General features: G+C 36.3%; 1 protein-coding gene across 1 annotated transcript in view; it reads right to left on the reverse strand.

The window, feature by feature from the left end:
• Window positions 1–22,858, reverse strand: part of LOC129785739 (protein unc-13 homolog A-like) — a 60,156-nt gene that overhangs the window by 3,928 nt on the left and 33,370 nt on the right. The window contains exon 7 of the mRNA XM_055819495.1: window positions 19,660–19,726. Coding sequence (XP_055675470.1) covers window positions 19,660–19,726 — 67 coding nt within the window. The remainder of the gene's footprint in view (window positions 1–19,659; window positions 19,727–22,858) is intronic.

Genomic DNA, 22,858 nt, shown 5'->3' on the forward strand with positions numbered 1-22,858 from the left:
AAGGTTATCCTGACATAACTGTACTTACCATTGGTGTATATCTGCTGGGCAAAACTGATGCTACCTTTCTTTAGACAAGCGTAACTGTGTATACTCCAGATTGCTTCGTTAGTTTACTGTAACAGTAGCATTATAATGACAATCATCTCAGATGATCTAATTCAAAAGAACTTAATTTGGAATAATTCCTTTATATTCTTCTTAAGTTCTCCTTATATTCTTTTAAATAATGGCATTTTTGATCTGTGTTATTGGTGAGTTTCTCAAGGTAAAGTGATACTCAACATTGCACATGCCACACAGATGACCTGCCTGCAGACCCTAGCAAAGACAGGGATAACTGCGAGAAAGCAGTTCTGCTTTCTCTTTTAGATAATTACTCATTGCTCCAGGAATTCCTCAGTTTTTCACCAGCAGATTGGCTAGAAAGCTATTCCTGATGTCTGTCAAAACCATTTTGAAAGATCACTGTATCCGCTTGTTTATCTGGTGATATTTCTTTATGGATCCTGCTATTAAAGTATCTAACCACCATTAAAAACGCTGCTTTTCTATTTATGGGAAATGTTACCAACAACAAACCACCAAACTGCTTTTTCAAACCCATTGCAGGAGACTATAATATGCTTATTTTTAACTCACAAGGACTATTACTGTCCTGAAGAGCTTGTGCACATGCTCATCAAATGCACTATGGAATCCAATCTAAATATTTAACAGTCACATTGCAAGACTTGTCATTTATAGCTGTTACTTATCTGTTCTTTCAGCATACAACAATTGATTTTAAGGATAACAACAGATGCAAGCAGCACATGCTTGAGACTGACTTTGGCTCATTATGATTTAGAACAGCATCTGAAACAGAAACCATATATAGAACTTTGTGTATCAGTGAATTAACCTAGTGGTTTAACATTTATTTGTAATCAAACTATTTTGTGATACACAGAAACACATTGTCTTCAAGACAGGTTAGAAGAAAATGTAAATTTCCAGCTAGCTAGGATGAGTAATTATTTTGGAGATAAAAGTTTTCCTCACCGCTTCCCTACTGCTATGAAAACTTTGGGAAAAGAGTGTTTTGGTTTTGTTTTTTTTTTCAGAATCAAAGATGTTTTTTTCTCAATTACTGTTGAAGAAATACATGAGTTTAAGAAAATGAACACCTTTGTATTGCAATAATTTTTCTTACCTTTTTGGTTACCCTATTCTTTGCGCCTTTGTGTCTATTTATAATATTCACATTTCTCTCTGAAAAGTCTTGTTACAGCAACTGTGATGCTGAAGTTGCCAATTAATTATTTATGAACTACTAATAAAATTGTTGAAGACATTTAGAACACTGTTTCTTTAGACACAAATGTGTAGTATGGTATTTATATTACAAATATGAAAATTTTATGTGAACCATTTGTCCTTAAAGAACAGTGGCCTTGACTAGAACTCTACCCAAAAGGAAGATATTTGCCAAATATAGTAGATTATTATTTACATGCTAAAAACATATTGAACGGATTCCTAAATTTAAGGTGTGCACCATTTGGAGAGTAGTAAATAGCTTAGTATAGTGTTGTTGAATATGTTAATGCATAGAAGGATTAAGAGACTTTAGGTGATTTGGAACACAGCTTGAATGTTACTTGGCTAAACGTACTAACTTTTTTTCTTTAATATTTCTAGTTGTTTCCTCAACTTTTTAGGTGAAAAGAAGAAAAAAAGAGACTGTCATGTATAAAGAAGGTGGCAACAGAAACTGAGAGTCCTTTCCCCAGCCTTTTACAGCTGTATATATGATATATGCTGTCCTACATAAACTTACTTTTAGTCAGTGCTCTCACTTCAAAAGCTGCTAAGATTCAGAGATAACTCCACTTAACAGTCCATTCTTATTTAAATGCAGGCTACAAAAGGAATGGAAAACCTGGAGAGGGAAAAGTTATTTGCTAACAATATGGGGATAATTGTATTACTAAGTCAGTACCAGGCATATTAGCTTCTAAGCATGAACAAGACTATTACATGCATGCTATTATGTCAGATTACCAGAAATATATAACAAAATTACTGTATAGAGTACAGAATAATCAGAACCTATTTAATGCCTTTAAAAAATAGAAAGCATCAGCATGCATTTGACCAAATCTCGGCTCTGCCCTTAATTTTTTCTGTGTTTTTAATAGTTTCTTCAGAGCATTATACCCTGAGAGCCCAAGTGATTTAAATTTACACTGAAGTATAGCACACATGCAGAAGACATATTTACAATATACTGAGTGTACACTCAAAGTTTGATGTAATACTAACATTTCAAACTTTCCAGCAACTTTGAACAATCTCTATAATAATTCCATCAGAAAATAAATAATAATAAAAACATATCCCTCCATTTTCTACAAAGTATGGAACTTTAATCCTCTAATTGTACTGGCCTGAGCCTTGGGATGGGCAATTCTCTGCCCTGAATTAGATCTCTTTTGGACAGAGACCGTGCCATGGAATCTGTGACCAGGTGTGCACTACATCACTCTATATAACACAGATTATGTTAGAGAGCTGTGGTTTTCTTGTGTGGTTGGTTTGGGGATGGGGGGGTGTGTGTGTGTCTTTTTTTAAACTACTTACAGAAATTCTCTATGAGACATCTAGATTAAGGGAACAACATTCAATGGGCAAAATATTACTTGTGAATTCTCTGGATTCCATTCTTCCACCACAAAAAGTTTTTAAATATTTTCTAAAATATAGTTAAACTAATAATTCTATTAAATTTTTAGAACACAATAGTATGAAATGGACAGTTTTTTATAAAGGTCTTTCATTCAGTAAATGGTAGCAACCATCTGTGACATTTAGATTTGAAAAATGCCAGAAGCACAAACCACTACAACTACTGCTGACAGCGACATACATTAGGATGAGTGGCACACACAGGAGCCATGCTTGCTAACCACCTGAAATGATGTTCATTGATAAGAACAGTAGATATTAAACTTAGTTCTAGTTTTGCTGCAGAAATTTTATACGAAAAAAATTTCTGCTTTCTTTGCTTCGATATACCGACAGCTATGGAGTGATACTTAAGATTTCCCCAAGAAAGTAAAAACCTCGGCTTTAGAGCTATCAACCTAATTGAATGACACAGATGAGAAAAACAAAACCTGTACAAGAACCTTCTTAGGTGCCAAAGAATTTTTATGCTTCTGAGCTTCTGTTTTACTGTAATGGTCTCAAGGCAGAATCTTGTATGCTACTTCATTCTTCCCAGATTTTTCACAACACTACAGTCAAAAGAAAATTGGGAATTTTCGGTCCTTCTTGGTACTTTAGTGAACTGGGAGACATTCTGAGCTATCAGTCTTTTCCTCCTTGATAATATTCTGGAATACCCAGTACTTCACCTATGATTTCCTGAGTGTTTCCACAGCAATATACAGTCATTAAGATAATGTTGTGCTGACATCACTGCAGAATCAAGCAAATGGTATAGTGGCAGAAAACCTTTATACAACTCTTTTTCAGGTTGTGTAAATTCCACTGAAAAAAACTCATTTAACTGACATTATGACTTCTTTCTATACGAAAGGTCTACAAGATGACAGATAACCATATTTTCTATCATAATATCCTTTACAAAAGTAATTTCTGATGAACAAAAGATGTTTTAACCTTAAATATTGCTTCTCATTTTTAATGCTTTTAAACTCAACAGCATAGCATTTTCTCAATGCTTTTCTCAGTATGTTGATTTATATGGTAAGAATTAGCACTGATTTTTAGAACACTCAAATGTGTCAAGTAACCTTACATTTTCAATTGCCAGATCATAGTTGTGTATTACATACAATAAAGGTATCTATTTACATAATCAACAGCTTCATTCAGGAAACAAGCAGTGTATCACCTCCTCTGAGAAAAATAACTACAAAATAACTACAACTACTATCAGAGTTTATTTTGACATCAGTAAGTAGTTAAATAATGTTATACTAATGAATGCTTTTAAGGGACAAGAATTCCTGTCAGCCAAGGGTTAACATCAGTATTAAGATGCTGGAACTGATATTAACTCTTTTTGTATCAACATGTTATTAAAAAAATATTTACTTTAAACTGGGCTGCATTCAAATTAGAAATGCAACAGAATTGTTTAAGATATTTCAGGACTACTGAACATTCAGGTGAGCTTTATTTTTAATTTCTTAAATGTTTTTAAAATTTTTCCTAGACATGCTCATTGTAACAGAACTATTAGTGTCCTTTTCCTAAGGGCACATAGCTTTATGTTCTTTTTCAATTATTATACATGATCAGTAGTCAACTGAAAGAAAACAGTAAGACAAAAAATGCAATAGGATCCAGGTGACTACAGAAAGTTGGAGGTTAATTAGTACAGTCAGTTTTTATATCTGCATAATTCTCCCTCTTAAAGCAAAATGAACCATCAATCTCACAGTAAGAAATTAGTTTCAGCTACTATTACTTGGCCTCTGGAATTGCAGAGGGCAAAACACTAATGTTATCTTCTTGAACGTAAAAGCAATGATAAAAAAAGTATTAAATAACTATGGGGGGGTTTTAGGCTGTGGATTGGGGGAGGTACATGAGAGAGGGTATTCTAACACATAGGTTTAGCTGAGGAACAGAATCAAGCATGTATTCTAAGCAAGCTGCCTCTTCAAAAGAACGCTGCAGGGTGTTCATCTTGAAGATTAATCAAGACCCAGAAATACATAAGCATCTGTAAAGCTCAATTTATTACTAATCCTACTGTGGACTAGGAAAAAGTACCGGCAAATATAAGCAAAACACTATATTTTCACCATGTATTCATGTATATAAATTATTTACCTTTTTATATCAATTAAAATGTTCCAACTCATTGCAAAATCAAATACTATATTGTCTTACTCATACCATGAACTTACCAACATTACAAAATAACCCCCCACACTTTTTAATGAAGTGTTGATTCTTAAGTCTACAAGACCAGACAGTTTCATCAGCATTATAGCATTAGAAAGCAAATCAATTACAAATCAATGCATTGCATTAGCTAGAACAGCAGGAGGTACATTCAGAATGAAAATAAGGAAAGGAAACAAAGGAAACAGAAAAATGTATGTAGACTACATACAAAAATACAAAGAGGATACATACCTGGATTAAATTCTTCTTAAAAATAAAATACAAATTACATACCACCACCTTTATATTATTTTCCATTTATGCAGAAATACTGTACGTAACTCCATTACTATTTTGCCATTCTTCCTTCAGCCTTAAAAACGGTACAATACAACATGAGGCTGCTTCTCAGTGATTCAACTCAAGTGCAATGAGGCATGCTGTTAGTCCGCAACGGTATCTGTTCTAAATTCCACCGTATTCCCTAGGCAGCATTAAACGGTTTTTTGTTTGGGTTTTTTGGGGGGGGGGTGTTTCTTTTTCCCTCCCTCTCTGTTTTTTTTCTCCCCTCCTACAACTTGTGCTAACAGCTAAGAGCAATCATGGTGTTAACTACTAATTCATTCTGCAGCTCGGCTTTATTTCTCCTCTGTAATAGCAAAATGGGAGTCAGTGTCCTACTCCCGCTCAAATACAACATCAACGTGAGAGAACAGTAATCATCCTGGGCTTATGTGCTGGTAACTTCACCCGTTGCTGTTTCCTCCTGCCACTGCTTCTGAATGCAGTATTCGCTGCAATAGCCACAGCCCTCCTGCTTGGAAGGCAGCCCCTCTGCTTCACAGATAAGAGTAAAACAGGCTTATTGAGAAACCCTGCTCACAGAAACAACACACACAGCGCATCGTGAGAGCAAGCAGGAGTGTCAGTGGCCACAAGGATAACTGTGAGATACTATTTCCTGCTTGGGAGGGCCATGTTTCAACCAACCTTTTATTTATCAGTCTGACATGACCCAGAGAAACAGTTGAACAGCTTTCTTTCAGCAGAGCCTTCACCAACAGCTGATAATTTTTGGCAATGAATCTGCTAAATGGATTCATAACTATTTTCATTCCACGATTATTTAAAGATGCTCCATATAATAAGCAGCATATCACTGTTTTTCAGGAAAATAGTTTTGTATGTTCCCAATTAATACCTAGACAGTAGGACTCGGTCATTTGTTTACTGGCATTCAAATAGCAGAATGGATTATTATTGCGCATGCAGTGAGTAAATTCTCCTGTACAGAATACAATGGGTGTTTTTTCAAATGCTGGCTGATTTAATAGTGTGCGTAACTCCGCATTCAGCCTTACATGTACTGAAGTATACTTAAAACTCTGGCACATGAAGAAGTACAGAAATACAACCAGAATGATCCTATATAAAACCATTCTACATACAAAGTACACACATAATCTAAGTGTAAAAGTTTCATCAAGTATATGTACATGCATAAAACCACAGGTATACTATTATCCCCTTTAATCTTGGGAGGTAGCAGAAATGCCATACAAAATCCTAAGTTTTCAGCTAGTAAATTATGTTTCCTGTATAAAAATACACAAAACTCTGGACTTTCTGGTAATACCTGAAAGCAACTTTTAATTCAGTTATTTACTTCATAAATATATTAAGGATACCTTGAATAAAAAGCTGCACGTAGAAGTATTTAACAATTTTTAGTAATATTTATTTACAGCTTATTGGTCGTAGCTTTCACTTTCTGCAGTCCTTGTATTATTGTTAGCAATGCAATCTTGGGATACGATGCTTTATAAGTACAACTTATAAATGGAACATTTCTAGAACAAAATCTCTTACAGTGGTAAAATTAATATTTTGCAATTTTTTGTACCTCATTGCAAAAATAATTACATATCACCATATTTATTATGTCCGGCTGAAATGAATACAACCTGTAAATACTCCATTAATTAGATTTATAGTTAAGAACCAGATGAATGAATGGTTTATTATTCAAACCCTATTGTAATTATTAGCCTGTGGCAATTACTTAATATTCTGTCTCAACTTAAACTGATGCTTCAAATCTGCCACATTGCATGCCAACAAAGAATACAATAAAGTTTTTATCTAAGTGCACAACAGGAAATTTCACTGATATTAATACTCATGTGATGTAATAATAATGACTCTCAAAATCACCAGGACTGCTCATGTAAGGATTAAAAAAAAAAAAAAAAAATCAAGAAAAATGAGGCAGCCTAATCAAGCATGGCCACCCACAGCAGATACACACTTACAACAGAAATAAATAGGGTTTTTATCAGGATTAAGCAAATGGTCTTGAGACTACAGATGGTAAAACCAGTAAATATTGGAAATGTTTTCCAAAAATATAAGGGTTTGTCATTTAATAAAATCCGGTTTGTAAGTAGTGTTAATTCATGACACTTCAACTAATATCGTCATCTTCAAGCAAGACTCTGCTTATACTAATCTGTTATGTCACCAGATGTTGAATGTTTCAGTTTGAAACCACTTATTTGATAGCCCAGCATAAGCAGGGAATCTTGCTCTGCCAAATGAATCATTCAATTGATATTTAAGACGGAAAACCAAAACCAAACCAAAAATCAATCCAAATCCTCAAAACTAATCACGACTTATCTGCTCTGGAATTAAAATTCCACACAGAGCTTGGCCAAGCCAGCAAAAGGCTGACTTTGCTTGTAATGGTGCTGACCAATCAAGAATCTAGTTTCATGTGTAAGTACATACTCATTACTTGCAGCTGGAGTTACCTTTGCAACAAAGGTATGTTATATCTCTGTGTCACACAGCCCTTTCATAGATATGATGCTAAGAACTTCCTATAGTAAATGTATGAGTAGAGGTGTTCATTCTGTATGGAGGCTAGAATTCTCACAGTTCTGGTAGCCCAGACACTTGTAAACCAACAACTGAAAGGAAACTACTATTCATCAGCCTTCAATAAACCAACACAGAGGAGCAGTTTGCACGCGCGGGCTACCTGCGTTTTGTTACTTGCCAGTAACCTCACATGTTGATGAAGCTGGCCTTAAAGAATCACACATTTAAGGGTTCACACTGATTTACTGTACTTCACAAACACAGTGTTAAGGAGAATAAACCCCACACGTAAAAGGAACAGGAGAATACTGACTGTGTACAGAGATGTTGCAGTTCGTTACAGAATCCTAGCCAATCCCTATATCTTAATTGAGAAAAACAACAAAACCCCATCAAACTGACAACAAAAACCCACTAAATACCACTGTCTCCCCCCCAAAAAACCCAAACCACACCCCAAACAAAACACCCAAGGCCAAAGAACAGCTATCAGCCTTCATGGAGAGAACAGCTATTCTGCCTGCCTGTTGCCAGGATTATGTGGCCATGGCTTTCAGAGACGATTCTTGGCATTTTTAGGAATACAAGTCTTGCCTAGTGAAAAAGTTTCACTAATTTCCATTGCTATGTTCAAGTAATAAACCCAGTATTAAATAACATATAACTGTTATAGATATTATTTGACTATATTGAAACAGTGGCGATTATAAACCGATGGAACAATTTGGAAGTCATTTACATTTCATGATGGATTTTAGGCCGAAAGTTGAAAAAGCTGCCACAGAATTAAGCTCTTTCTCTCACCCCCCGCCCCACCCCCACCCCTCACCCCGCCCGCCCCAGTTAAGGGCTGGCTGTTTCTTTGCTTTCATGGAATGAAAGGCAGTAACTGTGTTAGTTCTGAAATCGTAATACTCTGACCTAACCAGAGTGGGGGGGCGGGGAGGAGCAGGAGGGAAGCTCCCCCCGGCCGCCTGCAGGGTGCCGGGAGCGGGGAGGGGGATGGTGGCGGCCGTGCCGCTCCCAGCGCGCCCCCTACTGGCGGCCGTGCGGCGCGGCGGGCGCCGTTTCAAACGAGGTAGCAACACGGTCGGAGCCAGCCCCGGGGAATTCAAGAGGTGATCACATTGCCGAGTTTTGTTTTGACCTATGGAAAGTTCTCCTACAGCTCTTAATAGATATTCTACTCTACAAAAAACAGAGGGAATTGTCTAGAATATTGCATCTCCACACCCTTTTTTTTCCAGCAGCACACAGAGTTTTAAAGATTTTTTTCTCCACACAAGATATTTTTTTCTTGACAATTATTATTTTCTTTAATGTAAAGCTTAATGTTTCCTTCTAAGGAGACGACTGTAATAAGAGGGAGAAAGAAAATATAACTATGCATGCGACAGAAATCTTGGTATTTCATAAGCACACAGGATCCACCAGCTGGTTTGGATTTTACTTCAGAAGACTGTCCTAAGTGTGTCGGAGTTCCTGAAGTTACAAAGGCTAAAGCCATTTCTTATTCCACATGAAAACTTTTCCGAACACTGTTTCCTTAAACCAATTGCTAGGTTTATAAAATCATGAAGTTTGAAATCTGTTAGGTGAAGTAAAACTACTTTGGGGATTTTTTAAAAAAATAGCAATTAGCAGACAAAAGGCAAACAATTTACAATCACGATGACACCTTCCTGTGGGCTGCAATTTAAACAAAAGTTGGCCCTGATTTCAGAAAGAACCACAAGATGGGATCAAAACAAAAAGCAAATACAGGGGGGCAGCCAGGGGAATCCCAACAACTACTAAAAGAAAAAAAAAAAAATCAAGAAGGGCCAATAACTGAGCCTATGTCAGGAGGATAAGGGGAGCTTTCTCCCCATCCAGATATACAAGCACCCGGAGTCATAACGGTATGTACTTGAAGTGGTAACGTTCTCCTGAAATGTAATCCTCTCGTTTTGTGCTTTCCTTATGACTATTTTGTTCTTTGTTGCTCTCTAGGAATGGTTCAATATAGAGACTACTTGGGTTTCTTCTAGGAATGTAAAATGTTTTCCAAAGAAGGATTTTAAAATTAAGACTCTGACTCAGTTGCCACTTCTTCTGTAAGGAACTGGTTTTTGCTTGATGCTTTGCTTTCTATTATTGTGTCCCTTTATGCTTTGCCATAATTATAACATCTTCTGCAGTAAGTGATCTCTTACAGATACTATCATTAGAGCATTAAACTCTTCACTAATCATAGAAAAGACAATATTTCTGTTTTGAAATATCAAATCAGATTATTGTTCTACTAAACTGTCTCTGATTCTGGAAGAAAACACCAAAAGGTTTGACAGAATATGATCTTCATTATTCTTCCACAACCACAATAAAACTAATTATGCAGCTTTGTACTTTATGCAGAAGAATAAGCTGGTCTTTAAAGAAATTAATGTAAAATGGCCAAGGACTCACATTAGCATTACCTTTCAGGAAAAACCTTACCTTTTTATCTTTTATCATAAAATTGTCAATTATTGGCTACATTATTCAATATTTATTTTTACTCTCTTAAAATTATGTATAAACTTATTACTGGTGATATTGACAGGAAAGTATAATGAATTTAGAGTAACATAATTTATCTGCTTTTTCACATTTGCCCCATTATTAAGAGGGAATAATAAAAATTGACTTGTAAAGTAATTTATTTGCACTGATTCTTTACACCTTGGTTCCAGACAAAACAGCCCTTATAATATGCAAGTGCTGCCTCATACCTAACTACATGCATTAGACTTTCCTGGAGCTTTCCTGTCTCGGGTCTATAGGTGCATGCATTCCAGTCCCAGCTGAGGAACTGGTTGTTACCTTCAGCCTGGGATTTCATTTTCTTTGATCCAAGGTCTCCTCAAATACAGTACAGACGTCTGACTTCAGCTGAGCTTTACAGGGGAAGCTGTAATTATGACGTGAGCAAGACAAGGACCAGAGCGGGAGACCAAAAAAAAAAAAAAAAAAAGGGGGGGGTGGGTGGGTAGGGTGGTGGTGGTGTAGCTAGCAGCTCAAGAAGAGGTAGCATACTGATAAGAAAAGCAATAAAATGGGAGAGGAGGGAGAAAAGAGAATCTAAAGATGGCAATTCACTATCAGCAATGATCAGCCCATTTCAAGGAGTGGCAGAGGAAACCATTCCCTGCTTTCCCATCCCAGTAAAGCATGAAAATAGAGCAGAAACACTCGGTCTTATCAGGGTGATGCACGTATCAATGACTAGCCTAGTAACCTCCTAATCCTAGCCTTCTGTTGTTCATATTAAGTACTAAATAGTTGTTCTACACTCTGAAGTCATATTTATGTTGTTTGCAGAATCTCTTTGCATATGGTAAAACTCACTGGAACAAAACTGACCTAGAGTGGGAGAGTTCAGCATCTCCATTCCATACTTAAATTCAAGTATATACCTAACAGCACTACGAAAAGCACTAATTAAAAGTAGTCTCGAGACTTGCCATGACTGGCAGCAGCATGGAAAGATTCAGCAATAAAGAGCACACCAGCCAACTGGAAAAGAAAAATTTCTTTGGTAGTGAATTAGAACAAGAAACCCCACACATCTGAAAACTGGTAAGGAGTGTAGATCACAAGAAAGAACTGTAATGATGAAGTAGGAACTCTAAGGCAGACGCTGCAAGGATAAGCTGAATGCTTGCAACAGTCCTGCTCACAGTGCTAGGATTGCCAGAGAAACGGGTTACATCAGTAAACCTGGAACCAAGGTAGTTTGCTGTCCTAGATATCTTTTTTTAATATTTTTTTTTCTCTGAGCCATTGCCTGGATTCCATCACTGTATTTCATTAGCTTTTCAGTGTATGACCAGTCATTCTCTTTGTCAAGATCCTGACTTTATTAGTGCTCCGTTCTTGGCTACTCTCAGCTTTCTTTCCTATCCTAGATCTCCCACTGACATGATTGCTTGTCATTCCAGTATTTCTCTCTCCTCATCCTGGGACTTCTTTCCCTTTCTTGCCATCATGTTCAGTACTCCACCAATTCTTATAAATAACCACCCCAACTTTCTTTAATGCCATGGATTCTCACCTTTGCAAACCTACATATTCATCTTTCAGTACCTTCAGTACTGCATTTCAAAAGCCAGCTTTTGCCTCCACAGGATGGTGCCCTTAAAGAACAGCCCAACTGATTAATACTAATTGGTTTATTTTTCCTGTTTTAAGTGAAGCACACATTCTCACTTGTAAACTTTCTCTGATAAGAACCCTGCTGAGTTTCAGTCTTCCAAGGATTGCCTCAAATGTTCACAAGATGCTCTATAATTCAATTACAAATATGCTCCAGGAGCTGTATAATTCTATAGCACGTTGACTTAGCTGCAGGCTACCAATAAAACTAGTAATACGTCATTTAACATGAGTCCAGAAACAACCTGCAAAATGCTGTAACATGGTTACTCAAAATAGATACTGAAACAGAAGGAAAGGGAAGAATGTTACCATGGTCCCTTTTTGAACTCTGAAGCAAAGGACAGAATTGAAATTTAGTTATCGAAGCGAGCATGTTACACTTGTTTATTTTCTCTTATGACAGTCAAAAGAGAAAGCTTAGTTTTCTTAACATCTATCGTGAATCATGCTATCTCACTTTTTGAAGAGGAAAGCAAAGTGATAATTCTTTTTTCTGACCTTGCTTAAACAGAATTCTCAAATAATGGTGCAGCAGCTCATAAAGGTTTCTCCCAGGGTCTATCATTCTTAATACCTCCAATTAACTGAAGAAAGCAATTTTTAACTTTTACACCAATTTAAAGGAGAAGAGGAATAAATCATAAAATACCTAAACTCACAATACCATAAAAGTTAAAATAAGCCTTCAAATAAGTTAACTTTATTCTGATAAAAGGCATCTCCATTTTCTTTTCTTCAAAATTCTTTTGTCTTTTTGATACATTTTTCCACTGAGAAACTTTCAGAGGAAGTAATTCCAAGGGAAAAAACAAACAACAACAACAAAAAAAAAAGTGCTAGTGAGTTTACTTAAAAAGATAGGAAATAAGAGAAACAAAATCAGGGGTTTTTGTCAAAGTTAAGGTAAATGTGATTTTATCATTTTACGTAGTACATATCCTACACAAAAGCCATAAGACATGAAAGATAAGGTGGTAGAATAAATTTTAAGTTAAAACATAATCCAGTTACAGTTAAGCTTTGCTAGATAATTTACCAAAAGGGCAGCACAAAACTTCCATACAACTAGCAGTTAGATGTATTGCTTTTTATGACTTTCCTTCATGCCTCTGATAAGAGGGTTGTGATCCTGACCTATTAGCTGAATTTCTAATCCATTATCTCTGCATAGAACCATGTATTCTAGGCTGCAATCAGGATGAAGTCATTGCATGATTTTTGAAGCCATAAACGAAGATGAAATCAATCTCACATTTTCTCTTTGAGGAAATAATTGATGCTATTTGCAAGCATTGTACTCCTTGTTGCGTGTTCAATGGCCACAACACAAGTGAGATACACTCTTGAACTTCTGCCTTTATCAGTTTTGTCAAAGTAAACTTCCTAAATTCCACTTTTTGAAAGCTGCAGGGTCAACTATGAAGTGATCTTAGAAATGTTAGTCCAATCTCCCCACAGTGACCTTTTTACCATCTTCATGTAAACTCCAACAGTTCAGACACAAGATAGTCAAGATCACTTGTACCACAGTAGTAGAACTGCTTGATATAACCAACTAATATCTTTCTTCACATAATAACAACAAAAAATAAGCGATTCATAAAGAAAAGACATCCCAGAAAGTCTTTTAACTCCTCAGGTATTTTGAGCTTCCTCATAACATCAATTGATATTTTAAAACATTGTCAAAATATCTTAAAATTGACAAACTTACACTGATACTAAATTCACTTAATTGAAAAGAAAGTGCACTTCAACATCTCTTTGTTTTCAAATTGTCAGTTTGTCACTTTTTAAATATGTCATCCTTGAAATAAACTCACAAAACTTTAAGAAAAGAAGCTTGTTTGCTGACAGCCATTTGGCCCAATCAATATGCTGCTTGTCACTTGAACACTCATTTCTTTTGAATTGCATCAGGATACAAAATATCTATTATTAACACTTCATGGAAAGGACATACCTGTTTATTCCCACTTCAAGACACATTTGCATACAAAATATTACCTGGAATGCGGCGTTCAAGAAATTGTTCAAATGAAAGATGGCTTTTAAAAAAATAGCAATTTCTTTCGGCCTATTGAAATCTTTTAAAGGGAAGCTTTGCATTAATCTCAGAGCCCCATAGCTCCCAAACAAAGAATGATTTCTGGTTACCCACTCCTAAACTCCTATTGATGTCACTGTGTAATTCCTGCTTTACTATTAGTTTATCATGGCTTTTCTCTCAATAAGACAGTAAATCAATAGTGCTGACAGAACTCAGCTACTGATTAACTTCTCTCTGTTGGTAAGTGTTCTCACACTGAGCATCACCACTGCATCCACCATATAGTTAACCATGAATCACAAAGAACAGCGTAAGAACAATACACAGTGAATAGTTAATTCTATATAATCTTTTTTTAAAATATTGTAACACATACCAATATTTTTTTAATTTAATGGCATAAACTATATACAGATATGCTATACTCATTTTGCAAACTAAGAAATAAAGCAAACAGGGAAGATTTGCCTAGGCAAATCTGTGTCAGTATCACTGTTGAACTCCAAGTTATAAGACCAGTCAATATAGCGCCACTATTTTGTCACGTTTTGTTTCCAATACTCAGCACAGCTGTGGAATGATACAAGGGGTAACTCACATGAGTAGTCTCCTGCTTATTGTTAGCCTTAGGAATCAATTACTATGCTCTGTATTTTATAAAAAAGCACATCCATCTCAGAGAAGTGACCATTATTTATTCAAGTGAGTCAAGCAAAACAGTCTCTACCACACATAGGATTAGTAGCTAAAGATATAATCGAAGTGATGTACAAAACTGGCGTGGGAGAGAGGAAAGGGGAAAATCCATTTGATAGTACTCAAGGCTACCACTGTGTTAAAAAAACAAACAAACAAAAAACCCCAAAAAACCCCAAACCTCTAAATGCATCTTTTTATAATTATTGCCAGTACTTCATATCACTCATTTCAAATCTGTTAAAGAGCTAAGGCAAACAAAAAAACCCTCCACCTGTTACTGTTTCTAGCAGCACAGTGAACATGAAACTGAAACACAGATACTAGGATTGGATTACTGTAAAAGAATTCTGGTTTGGATTTTTGTTTTTTTAATCAATAAGCAGAGCAGCAATTAAAGAACCCTATCTAGTCCTGCACTGTCTTTTTAAAAGCTATTCATTTCTGATTTACAGTTTTCCCTCAAATGATTAACTCCTCTCCCCTCCCAAACATGGGAGGGATTTCCCCAATAGTTTTATCTTAGTATTGCTATATCCTATATGATTGCAACAAGGTCTAACTATTGTTATTTCAGAGACACCGAGGCAATTTATCATAGAGAAAGATACATTCTCCAACAACAGTTTGGCACTTTTCCTGTCTGGTCATACAATGCCTCTGGTGAACCACTGGATGTCATCCCACCTTTGATCAGAACTGCCTAATTCAATTTCTTATTTCCATAGGTTAGGATCAAAAGCATGCACTCCAAATATTCTTACTGGAACTTAAGCCACCTGTATATTTTCTAGTACAGTAAGAATTCAGGTTTGTTTCAGCTGTGAAGAAATACTTGAAGCAATAGTGCTCCACTACTACTTCACGGGAGGTATTTTGTTATTGTCTATTTTAAAGATCATCCACTTGAGAAAACTACACACACACACACTCATCTCTGTTCCAAGCTAAACCTACATTCCTAAGCCTCCAAGAATAGTTAAAAAATACAAAAAAAAAAATTACTGTTACTTCTCTAAAGGCCTCCAGTGATGGATATGTTACCTACACCCTGCTCTAATGCTTAAAAGCCTTCCTTGTGCTTACTAAAGGTCATGATTTCTTTTTCCAGTTCGTTAAGGATAGTAACAGTTCCCTTCTTGTGGAAGCAAGATCTTACAGCATAAATACCTACACACAGGGATTACTTTCTGTGGAAAATTACTTACTTTGCTTTATCTGTTCATTTGCCTCCGTTATGAGGCTCTATGAATATTACATCTTCTGTAAAATACATCAGGAATGTTTAGTTTCCTGATCTTCTTGTGCTGCTTGTTCTTTTTGTCCATGGTCCTTTTTTAGCCAATTCCAAGAGTAAAGCTTATTGTGATTAGGCACTGGCAGAGATTCATCTTCCATGCCTCTCAGATTTTCTAAGCAAAGAATAGCATTTAATGTCACATCAATTGTACTAAATCAACGATGAGATGTTACTAGTATGTTTCTGAAAATCAGTTTATCTTCAGGAAGAAAAGCCAAAAGACCAAGGCAACACACAAACTAAGCCACTGAAGCATAAAGCACTAAGATCTTAAGCATATTTCAGGCACAATAACTTTATCAGAAGAAAAATCTTACTCAATTTGTAGGTTAAAATGAAGTTAAATAAACTCTTAATGTTAAAGCAAACTACTAATCTGATATAACAAGCGATCAGGCCAAACATTTTATTTTGCTTTGTGCAAGGTCTCTTAATGTGTGCACAGGCCCAGAAAAAACAGAAGCTTGGTTGAATAAAATGCTAGCATGTAACTTTGCATTACAAACACATCTAATTTTCACTAAAAAAAGGCCGCTTATTAAGACAAGGTTTAGAACTAAGCTCTGACTTGCCTTCAGCATTAGGCATATGCTTGGTGCAGGCATCATGGTAAGAACGTAAGCCACCCAACTGAGAACACAAAAGGTGCCCATTTCCCTGTATGACTATTTCTATTACCATGGGAAATTCCTAATATAATGTTCAGTTAAACAGCATCAGAACGATTTAAATACTTTTTAGATTAAAGTTTCTCCCCTCTAATATCTACATGTCTCCTTGCAAGACAACTCAGCTGTTCAAGAGCTGGGTTTTCATAGTCTCCAATGTCCCAAATTAGAAGCATATGAAGACCAAAATTTAACAAGCTTACAATGAAACAGTAATTCAGGATTTAAATGACATTTTAAATATTTATAGAAATTTTCCACTTCTTTTCAGAAAGACTTGCACATGAGATATTTGATTACATCTCCCATCCACCTGATATTCAAACTCTTTAAAAGACTTACAATAACTTCATCACCATCTTTCAGCCCCAACGTAATACTAGATTAACTGCTGAGTAATTTTTCCTTATTTCAGTGCGGTGAGTTAATCTGACTACTTTGCTACAAAAAACAGTTCAATGGCACAGTGACAACCCAAGATTCCCACTCATGCATGCTAACTTGTTTACTTAACCATCTTCTAACTGTCAAACTCAAAACTACTTTGAAGAATGGCAGTAGGAAGAAGCATATTAACATTCCTTCATTCAAAACTTCTTTCAAAATATGAATGAAATGCAGCTGATTCATCAAATCATGAAGTTACTGACCACATCACATTATTTATTTGCTTTTAAACTTGGAAATAAATTTATCCCACTGACTAGACAATTAGACAAAAGGATGACTGTTCACAGAGAGATTCTGTAAAAGCATCTTAAGACTACAGTAGTCTCCGTCTACAAAAAAACCTGGATTCTTTGGCATTTTGATGACAGTTAGGCCAGGACTTGTCCTGCCTACTTCCTCTAATGAGCTAACATTCAGCTTCAAAAAAAATAAAATTAAAAAAAAATCAAACCAGTGATAAAGTAGGATGCAGAAACTGAGATCATGTGAATCAGAAAAACACTCTTCCCACAAGACCCCAGTATAAACAGATCTTTTTCCCACTTTTTTCACACAGGCTCAGTCTATGAATTATCACAAAGGCAACAGAACTCAGTAAAAAAGAAAACTGAATTGATTCCCAAAAAAGCAGGAAAAAAATAGCTCAAAGGAACTGATGAAGCTGCATCTCAGATGGGATTTGATTAGTATTTACCACTAAACAGGTTTGGCTTTACTGTAAAAGCATAAAGTGGCACTGGACAGCATGGCACTCAAGAACAAGCAGTATTTTCCAAAAAGCCTACACACAAGTGAAACAGGAAGGTAAATCCATGACCTTTAAGTTTTTTGGTAGGTCATTGTACACACTAAAGACAAAACTTCTGTGTTTCTCAGAAGTTATCAGCAGTAAATTTGCAGTAGTGTCAAGGCTGGAAGGCAACTGATGGCATTCTTTTTCTGTATTTTTACTTTCGAACTCAAGACACAACTCCCCAGTATAAGCTAGTTTCCTCCTGTACAACAGACTGTGTGAACGCTGAACAGGAGCAGATTTTAATCCACAAATTATTTATTAGACCTTGGGGAGTTAAGATCCAAAGTCTCATACAACTTATCTCAAACTTCTTTCAAAACACCAATCCCAAAAAGCTGTGTGAAATAATTACCACTTAAATACTGGACAGTGGAGACAGCTGCTTCATAAGCATTGCTTCAAAAAGGCTTGGTTGCTTTAAAACAATTGATGTATTTAAAAGGAATTACAGAAAAAGCAAAAAAAAAACCCCAAGAAAACACAAAAACCCCACCCAACACCACACCTTAAAAAAGCCCATTTAGTTAATGACAACAGATAATTATATATTGCTACTTTTAACACTTTTTTACCCCCAGAAACATAGAATATTTTTTTTTAAATACAGGTGTTGCCTCATGTAGAGTTCTGGGAGTATCTCTAGTGTACATTCTCTTGGATTGCTGACTACCTCAGCTTAGGCACATGACTTCTTCCTGCTTTGACCAGTGATATTCACTGGTCTCTTTTCCTTTTCATGGAAAATTAAGAAACATTTACTTAAGGCACTAATGCCCGACTTACAGCAAATGGATTCAGTTCCTCTAGGTCTACAACCTTCCTGCCACATATAGCCCTTTCAGAGAGACTAATACTGACTGAGGCTGCCAGCACAGGGAGAACAACTTTGTTCCATGTAGAGCTGTTAACTGCACTGCGAGAAAGAGCCATGTGGAGAGACCACCCTGCTGTGCTTGCCTGCCACACCAAACCTTACCAGCAGCTAACGTCAAACAGTTCAGTGCAAAAAATGGGATTTTAAGAGTTGGATTATTAGTTCCCTTTCATTAACCAGGAGTGGCATGGAACTGACATAAGAGATAGTACTACTTGGCAAAACCTGATTATGTCTGAATTCCCAGCTGCTCATGTGAGGCCATAGTTTGTACAGTTTCGGAGCAACAGTGAAGAAGAAAATACTTGGTACCTATGCTGACCACATAAACAAAGCAAGTGATCAGGATAATTTCCCTTAATTATCACATCTAATAAAAAAATGTCTGCTTAGGCAGTGGTATCATCAGTAGAACTTACAAGATATTTCTAGGAAAAAATATCAAAACAATGTTTTAAAACCCATTTATATTAAATATTATTGAAGTACTGATGTTTCTTAATATAAATTTTTTTTCAGAAATAGATGCTGAAGTTATGGTTTCTGGATTAATATGCAACACAGATAAGATGGCCAAACTATAATCATTTCCCATGCCTCTAAAGAAAGTTTCAGAATCTCATCCTCTTTCTGTTTCAGAAGAAACAAAATACCCCGAGGCCAGGGAACCACACAGATTTAAGGACCAATGGAAGGAACTGTCTCTACTGTCAGAAACTCAGTCACACCCTCAGATCCCACTGTAACTGAATAGCGGTTTACAGGAACTAGAAACCTTACACTAAATGCCCCTTCCATCTGAGAAAATTCTTTAAATTATAGTAACACATCAGTAGTTTTAAGAGCAGCTCTTACCTTCTGAATAGCCCTGGCCCATCTTGCTTTTGCGAAATTACTTTCATCAGCTTGATCTTTATTTCTCCTGGAGAAGTGGGGGCAGAAAAAAAAAAAGTACTTAGAACAGCAAAGTATGGGGAAAAAAAGAAATACTAAAAGACCTTAGATAAGTCTATGGACAAGCAAATCAAAGCCAGCTAGAACCATCATCCATTTGTTCTGTATTTCCTCTGTATATAGTATCCTCTACATACCGGAAAAAATTAGGTCTGTGGAGGCTATTCTTTACATAAAGTCAAGAAAACTTATCCTGGTAATTAGTGTAACAGTAACTTTACACTTAGTAGAAAAGAGCTGATCCAAAGTCACACACTCATCCTCCTACTCTATATGACAGGCTGTTCAGTAAGTACTGTTTCAGCACGTGGATTCACAAGTGCCTTTGCTTTGTCAGTACTAAATCCAAACAAACTATGCAAAATAATGGAGGAAAATACTTCATTATGATCTATTTAGCCATATTATTTAATATGGAACATTTATTTTATTCATGTCCGATGAATGACTTGACACCATGAGCTAGATCAATATTTGTTGCAGGGGATGACCAGGTTTGAGATAATCTTCTAATGTATTTTTCCATTATTGACATCTATTTTCAACTCCAGTTCACTTTCTCCAGAAGGTAAATAAAAGTAAAAATCTCAGAAAACCTGATATTCCTATTTCAAACAGCTTTGTTTCTCTCCTAGGGTTTGAATGTTAAAATCAAATATAACAAACTGAAAATACTTAAGTTTTTATAACTACTGTTTTGTCTTATTTTCATTACAATTGAAGATAAGGGTAAAGAAACACATTTCTCTTCCATCTTCTCCCTATTAATTTCAAACTGCCCCGCCACACTCTACTTGGGCTGTTAGCTGATAAAACAAAACAATGTTTACAGTGAAGAGTGCCCAGACCTGACAGTGATTTGGCTGTAAAGTTAGAACACAGCATACATATGCTTGGTTTAGTATACAGGAAAAAATAAGCAGGCACTAGACAGTAACTACAGTGAAACACATGGCAGTATCTCCATATGCTGATTTGCTCTGCTGTAACAAAAATATTAAACTGCAGTTCTGAAACAATTCCCACCTATTCAGGCATTCTGAAGCAATCAAGCTATATTCAAGCAGAGAAGACAGACTCGCAGTATCCCCTTTGGATTACAGGGGGTTCCATTAATTTGAAGAGTATACTGGCTTGAAAAGACATGATTTCTGTTCCATATATTATTAACACGCTATAAAAAAGTATTGGTAAAGGAATATGTTTCCCAGTTATAGTGGTTCATAAATCAGGATTACAAGGTCTTTGACACTGAATGGCAAGAAAAGAAAACAGCAACAACAAAAAACACTCAAACCACCAAGAGAGGAAAAAAAAAAAAAGAAACCTTTGAATTCCTTCAGTAAAGGCATATCCTTTTCAGACACAGAACTAGCACTGTCACCAAGTCTTTGCAAGCTGCACTAAGTGTGTTACTAAGAAGACATCAAGACATCTTGGAACCATTTATTCCTCTCAAGGCTTGGAATAAAGCTCTACAAGGGAAGGAAAAAACCCCACAACATTCCGAAACAAAATGCCCGCCCCCCCCCCCCCCCCCCCAAAAAAAAAGCCACCACAACAAAACTTACATTTGATCACATAAGCACCATTAACAGAGCTCTAAAAAATCTTTGAAATAAGAATATGTTATGCAATCTGTTGCCCCCACGCAGAAGCTGTACAGTTACACAGGCCCATTATAACGAGGTTTCATTATTCAGCGATTTCACCACACCTGTGAGGAATGTTGGTTCAAGCTGAAAAATGCCAGTTCAGTTCATGGCTGTTAAGGACAGGTTAAAATTAATTACCTATTACTACTTAGTATAGCCTCTACCACTCTTGCAAGAATCTAATTAAAAAAATACTGCCTTGTACAATAACAGTTAAGTAACAATATCAAAATACACAGTAAAATTCTATAGGTACAATCTATAGAAGACAGTGGCATCCCGTCTACTAAGTAAAGTTGCAGTATATTTATATTATACCTCAGTGATATCCCTGGGTTCACACATTACTGTCTAATTATCTTGGACTTTTGGAATCATGCTCTTTTATCTGAGGAGAAAAATGTTCTCTCTGATAGGCACAGCTGAGTGCACATGATGCAAACTAAGTATGAAAAGGATTGTCTTCCCCTGCCCTTGTCTCCGAGGCTGAATATTTGCAGGTTTAGCCTTTTTCCTTTTGACATTATTCACTTTTTTGTATTGTAAGGTAAATCAGCCAAGTGATACTAGTAATTAGCCCAACCTATCCTGCAGCTGTTAACTAGACTGGAAATACTAGTTAATAATTAACCTTAGGAATTCTGAGGGTAATTAACCTCAAGGTCAGACAGAGAGCTGGTTGTCAACATTGATTGAGAAGGAACAGAGAAAAACAGCTCTCTGCCTTAACTGAAAGTAAATAGGGTCGAGGGAATTCTTAAGTTTTGAGGCAGACAAAAAATATTTAACTGATTTGGGAGACTTTTAGAAAGTCATAATTCTGTGATCAGACTGCTGAGCAGTGCAGACAAGGCAGTTCAACACATTTCTGCTCGTGCTACATAACGACTCGCACAGACAGGCACAGTAGGAGCAGCTTCTTTACCTGTTCGCTTCCTGCTGACACAGCGATAGGTCCAGTTTAGTCAACAAATGATTATTAAATTTCTATTCAGATCTATCAAAATTACTTGGTCCCCTGGCAGACAACAGTTTCTCAATACTGACTGAAGCCTCCAGATGACTTGCAGTTTACAGGAATTCTGAGTAGCAAAGACCAGCAGATACTACTGGGAGCGATCTGTACTGCTAACTGAACAACATATGAGGAATGTGTTTTGTTGAAGACAAACACATCACTATAATTTTTTGAAACCAAGAACAAAGCAGAACCAGAAGATTAGGACACAAGCATTAAATCAGAAGATATGGGAATCATAGCTGATAATTAGAAGACCATTAATTCGCTGTGGCAGACAACAAAAAAGTTTGGAAACCAGGCAAATGCCTTAAGAGTGCCTGAAAATCACACTGATTGACAGTTTCTACAACATAGTGCCCAGCTGTGGTCTCTGAACCAGTGCAGTTCACAACACAAGAACAATCAGAAGGGGAAAACTGGAAGA

The sequence above is a fragment of the Falco peregrinus genome, chromosome 1 (genome assembly GCF_023634155.1).
Source record: "Falco peregrinus isolate bFalPer1 chromosome 1, bFalPer1.pri, whole genome shotgun sequence".
Taxonomy (NCBI): Eukaryota; Metazoa; Chordata; class Aves; order Falconiformes; family Falconidae; genus Falco; species Falco peregrinus.